This window comes from Hemitrygon akajei, chromosome 7 (genome assembly GCF_048418815.1).
Source record: "Hemitrygon akajei chromosome 7, sHemAka1.3, whole genome shotgun sequence".
NCBI classification, from domain to species: domain Eukaryota; kingdom Metazoa; phylum Chordata; class Chondrichthyes; order Myliobatiformes; family Dasyatidae; genus Hemitrygon; species Hemitrygon akajei.
This window is the reverse complement of record NC_133130.1, coordinates 59,867,643-59,873,642: the sequence shown is the minus strand read 5'-3', so window position 1 is coordinate 59,873,642 and position 6,000 is coordinate 59,867,643. Positions and strand designations below refer to the sequence as shown.

At 38.6% G+C, this 6,000-nt stretch overlaps 1 protein-coding gene across 5 annotated transcripts in view; it reads right to left on the bottom strand.

Moving 5' to 3' along the window:
* Positions 1-255: 255 nt before the first annotated feature.
* The window catches only part of LOC140730484 (acylphosphatase-2-like), a 124,236-nt gene continuing 118,491 nt past the window's right edge, over positions 256-6,000 (bottom strand). For all 5 annotated transcript variants that reach the window (XM_073050967.1, XM_073050968.1, XM_073050969.1 and 2 more), the window contains exon 4: positions 256-663. In XM_073050967.1, coding sequence (XP_072907068.1) covers positions 549-663 — 115 coding nt within the window. In that variant the 3' untranslated portion in view covers positions 256-548. The remainder of the gene's footprint in view (positions 664-6,000) is intronic.

Genomic DNA, 6,000 nt, shown 5'->3' with positions numbered 1-6,000 from the left:
TTCACAAACCATATTTGTTCTTCATACCTGTTGCTGAGAGGCTTAGACATAGGCTATTATGTTTTATTAGAACCACAAAATGTGCTTTCTACTACCCAATACAAATGACACAACTGACTAAATAAATTTTAAACATTTTTACTAGCTGCCCATCTTAAATAACATTTAAATATATATTTATATTTGCACAAGCTTTCAGAAATTAAAATACTTTTAAAACAATTTATGCATATTAAACCAACTTTATGACTACAATTGGAGGCAGATGTCTGAAAAAATATTTATTTTTAATATGATGAATGTGTACTCTTAATAGCACCTTTTAAAAGAAAACCTCTTCTGCAGTTCTACAGAGGAGGATCCTTGTGTATATTAGTACAAGCTGTAACATGTCATTCTTTAATAGTAGATTATTGCAAATTTAACAATGAAGGGAGAGCTTTTCCAACAAGCAGCATAATTGCAATTAGAGGCACTCAGCTGAACATGAAGACAGCTAATAGGATTCCAAATGGCTCTGAGCTGAGGACTTATATAAGATCACACTCTCAGTATCTGGTGGTGAAATTGCTAAAATCCAGTTTGCTGATCTCTTTCTCGTTTGAAAACTGTGCCTGATGAATCCGTGAACTTGGACTTCCCACTTTGCTCAGCCAGTGCTTCCTGTGAAGGAAATGAAAGGATCATAATTTTTTTATTACCATCATCATTTTAAAATTTATTCCCCATGTCCCCCTTTAATTTTCTAGAGAGAGGTCCAGGCTGGTAAATGTTTAACCACTGGATAGAAATTAGTAATTCCAGTTTCATTAACATTCCACCTAATTTATTTTTCCTTTTGGTATCTATTCTGATAGTACAGAAGTTACACCTGCTTTTGCATTTGCAATTAAACTGTATAATTAATACATTGTATTTTAAAACTAGTAATATGCAATAAGAATACAGTATCAATACCTTAGCACTTAATGATTTCTGCACTCCAGAGCACAAGTTCCTTATTTTTTAATCCCTCGCCATTGAAAAAGATGTTCCATTTTATCTTACTTGGTTCCAGAGTGGATGACCTCACACTTCACCACAATGAATGTCATCTGACATTGTATGACCTTCTAACTCAATTTGCCTTTTTGAATGGATTCTAAATTAGTTTGCAGATAACATTCTGCTTTTGTTTAAAGCCATTCTCATTCCAACATGTCAGTTCACAGCCGACTCTACTGTCATGATGAGGCCACTCTCAGGTTAGAGGAGCAACACCACATAACCTCACAACATGAACATAAATTTCACTAAATTCTGGTAATTTTTCCCCTACCCCCCCTCTCTCTTTTTCCATTTTAGCTATCCTCTTACTCCTTCTGTTCTCCATACCTGCTTTTACATCCCTCTGTTGCCCTTCCTCCTTCCCTTTCTCCCTGTACTCTCCTAACAGAATCCTTCTTAGTTAGCCCTTTACCTTTTGCACCTATCACCTACTAGCTTCTGACTTCATTCCACCCTCTCCTACCCACCCACCTTCCCCCTCAGGTGGCATAACCTATCTGCCAACTTTTCCTTCCCCCACCTTCGTATTCTGGCTTCAGTCCTGATGAGGAGTCTTAACCCAAAAAGTGCTGTTTATTCCTTTCTTTCGATGCTACCTGACCTGCTGAATTCCTCCATTTTGTGTGTGTTCCTCTGTTTAACTAAAGATATCTTCCAGTTTAGCATCATCTGCAATTTGAATATAAACCTCTATTTTTCTTCATTTATTTTTAGCTCAATGGAGAAAATATAAGACCTTGGCCCAAGTATTTTTCAAATATTAATCTATGGTGTGGAACCTAATGAAATATCTTCTGAAGTCCACGCTAACACCATTCTCTAAACATTTAGTTATCTCCTGTATTCTTGACTACCTCATTAAATGCAACTAGATTAATAGGACATGATCTAATTTATGAATTTGTGGTCTTTCCTAGACTTTCCATTTGTCCTTCAATATTGTAACATTTGCAGCTTTCCAATCCAAAGGCATATTTATGCTCCAACCCTGGCCTCCAGTTCTGAGTCTTGTGTTGGAGTTGGAGGTCAGACATGCTGGCATCTTTCCTCCAGGTACTTACCTGACTTTCATATTGCAATGCGCTGACCGGGTAAAGGGAAAAAGTTTACTCACACACTCAATCTAACTGAAGAGTCTCTTCAGAAGGCTAGAGGATATGATCACCAGCATTTGTATTGAGTTGGTTTTAATCAAGCTGGCAGACTGGAAACATAACTTGACTTCAATATTTACAAGTCTAAAGAGGGAAAAGGTAAGCTATTGTTGCCTTTAACTCTTGAAGGTGGCATTTATGATGTTGGCCAGTGATTAAATCTGCTGAATATTCATGATCTGAATATTAAGAATTCTCATTAAGGTAAATATATTAGAGTGGTCTCTTTTTTGGGTAGACTATGGAAGCTACAGATGTCTGAGATGTCAGGAAGAGACAACATCATTAAAAGAGAATAAATATTCTCTATTTTAAATGTTGATTATCTTGGACTGTTTTGCAAGTTTTTCTTTATTATCGAACTTCTTGATAGGTTACTTATCACAATTTCAGCAAATGAAACCAACAGCACTGGAGACTGGGATGTCATATATTCCTAATGCTTGAACAGTCATGTGACTACATCATCAAATTCTGAAACTTATTCAAAAGCAGAAACTCCATTCTTATCTAAACTATTTGACCCCAAGATCAAGAAGTGAAATGAAATTTTAAATTTGCATTCTCACGTAGTTGTAAAACTTCCAACAGAAAAGGCAAGGACCCAGTTTTAAAACGGTGGGAAATGTATGGCTGGGGTCTGAATCAAATATCAAACCATCTTATCATCTGTGGCACGATGTCCTAATGATTTTAACAGCATCCAACATTAGAACTCACAGGGAATTATTAGCTCACCAATTGCAGGGTGGAGATATCAGCTGGAAGGATAGTGACGCCAGAAACTCAGAGACCGATGCCAGATAGTGGTTGGAAGGGAACTGTTGTTAGGGAGCGGATATGGAAGCAATTCAAAGTTTTCCAATGACATCTTAAGGGCTACTCACTTACTCAGACCACAAGGAAAATAATTTCTGTCTGTTCATTATTCTTCCCTATGCAAAAGTATGAATGAAACTGCACTTGATATTCTTGGATCAGATTGGAGCTTGAGCTGTGTAATTAATGAAGGACTCTGTTGCCTTGTGGCACATAATTAATAAGCAGCCTTATTCTTCATTGTGAGAATGGGTTAAAAAAGGACCTCATAGCTCACTATAGGGGCCAGTATGGTCTGTGGTCTGTATAGCCCTGTTCCATATTGTGTGGTGTATTTTACTCAGTCATCAGTGTATTTATCTACCAAAATCTATTCACTCTTAATGTTAATCATTCCAATACAATCCAGAATAACAGATGACAAGTGGTTTTGTGCATGAATGTATAAAGTATAGGTTCTCTCATCTCCAAAATCTTATTAATTATTTATCAATGGCTGAGTCCTTCATCCATATCCCAGGAGTGCTTCAAAAATTACTAGTGCTGCATTGTGTTAACTGTAACACAGGTTTATCTATATGTGTATATATTAAAGCTCTGAAAATGATTTGTACATCTGCTTCAGGTACCCTTCTGCAATTTGATTTAAAAGAAAATTAACTTTTGCATAGGTTTAACCAGATATAAATAGCTTTTCCTTTTACTTCCTGCAGAGGTAAGAATGCTGCCTATACCTCAAGGACGGGCATTAATAGTGATCTTTCAAGAATTATTAGATTCTGGAATGGTTCCAGAGGATTGGAAAATTGCAAATGTCACTCCACTCTTAAAGAAGGGAGCTAAAAGGCAGGAAATTATATAGCAGTTAGCCTGACTTCAGTGGTTGGGAAGATGTTGGAGTCGATTATTAAGGATGAAGTTTCAGGGTACTTGGAGGCACAAGACAAAATAGGTCAGAGTCAGCAAGGTTTCCTGAAGGGGAAATCTTGCCTGACAAATTTGAAGAGATAACAAGCAGTATACACAAAGGACGGTCAGTGGATGTTGTTTACTTGGATTTTCAGAAGGCCTTTGCCAAGGTGCCACACAGGAGGCTGCTAACAAGGTAAGAACCCATTGTATTGCAGGAAAGATACTAGCATGGAAGAACATTGTCTGATTGGCAGGAAGCAAAGAGTGGGATTAAAGGGGTCTTTTTCTGGTTGACTGCCGGTGACTAGTGTGTTCTGCAGGGGTGCAGTGTTGGGACCGCTTCTTTTCACGTTTAATGTCAATAATTTGGATGATGGAATTGATGGTTTTGTGGCTAAGTTTGCAGACAATGCGAAGATAGGTGGAGTGGCAGGCAGTACTGAGGAAACAAGGAAGATGTGGCAAATGGAATATAGTGCAGGGAAGTGTACAGTCATGCACTTTGGTAGAAAGAAGAAAAGATGCAGACTATTTTCTAAATGGGAGAAAATTCAAAAATCAAAGGTGCAAAGGGACTTAGAAGTCCTTGTGTAGGTTTTCCTAAAAGTTAACCTGCATGTTGAGTCATAAGAAGACAGATGTAATGTTAGCATTCATTTCAAATGGACTAGAATATAGAGCAAGGATGTAATGCTGAGGCACTTCAGGGCACTGGTCAGACTGCACTTGGAGTGCTGTAAGCAACATAGGGCCCTTTATCTGAGAAAAGATGTGCTGGCATTGCAGGGGGTCCAGAGGTCTTTCACGAGAATTATTGCAGGAATGAAAAGGTTAATGAATCAGAATCAGGGTTAATATCACTGGCATATCTTGTGAAATTTGTTGCTTTGCAAAAGCAGTACACTGCAATACATAATAATACAAACTATGAATTACAATAAGTATATATAAAAAAGTAGTACAAATAAGTACAAAATAAGTAGTACAAAAAAGTAGTAATACTTATAAATAAGTAGTACAAAAAGAGAAAATTTACTGTGGTAGAGTTTGTGGGTTCATTGCTCATTCGGAAATCTGATGGTGGAGGGGAAGAAACTGTTCCTGAAATACTGAGTGTCTTCAGGCTCCTGTACCTCCTCCTTGATGGTAGCAATGAAGGGAGGGTGTCTTTAATGATGGATGTCGCCTTTTTGAGGCATCACCATTTGAAGGTGTCCATGATGCTGAGGAGGTGAGTGGAGCTGGCTGAGTTTACAACTTTCTGCAGCCTTTTCTGATACAGTGCAGTAGACGCTCTATACCAAACCAGTTAGAATACTCTCCACATTACACGAGTAGAAATTTGCCAGTATCTTTGGTGACATGCCAATTCTCCTCAAACTTGTAATGAAATACAACTACAGTCATGCCTTCTTTTTTAGGCTCAGGATTGATCCTCATAGATGTTTGCACCCAGGAATTTGAAACTGCTCACCCTTTCCACTTCCGATCCCTCGATGAGGACTGGTGAATGTTCTCTTGACTTCCTCTTCCTGAAGTCCACAATCAGTTCCTTGGTCTTACTGACATTGAGTGCAAGGTTGTTGCTGCAACACCACTCAATCAGCTGATCTATCTCACTCCTTTACGCCTCCTTGTCACCACCTGAAATTCTGCCAACAATAGTTGTGTTGTCAGCAAATTTATAGACAGCATTTGATCTGTGCCTACCCACACGATTGTGGGTGCAGAGGGAGTAGAGCAGTGGGCAAAGCACACATCGTTAAAGTGCACCACTGCTGATTGTCAGTGAAGAGGAGATGTTACTTCAGACTGCGGTGTCCCGGTGAGAAAGTCAAGGATCCAGTTACAGAGGATGCACAGAGGCCCAGGTTCTGGAGCTTGTTGACTGGAACTGAGTGTTTGATAGTATTAAACGTTGAGCTGCAGACAATAAACAACAGCCTGATGTAGGTATTGCTATTGTCCAAGTGATCAAAGGCCAAGTGGAGAGCTAGTGAAACTGGATCAGCTGAAGACCTATCGTGCAAATAGGTAAATTGCAATGGGTATGAGGAGCATTTGAGGG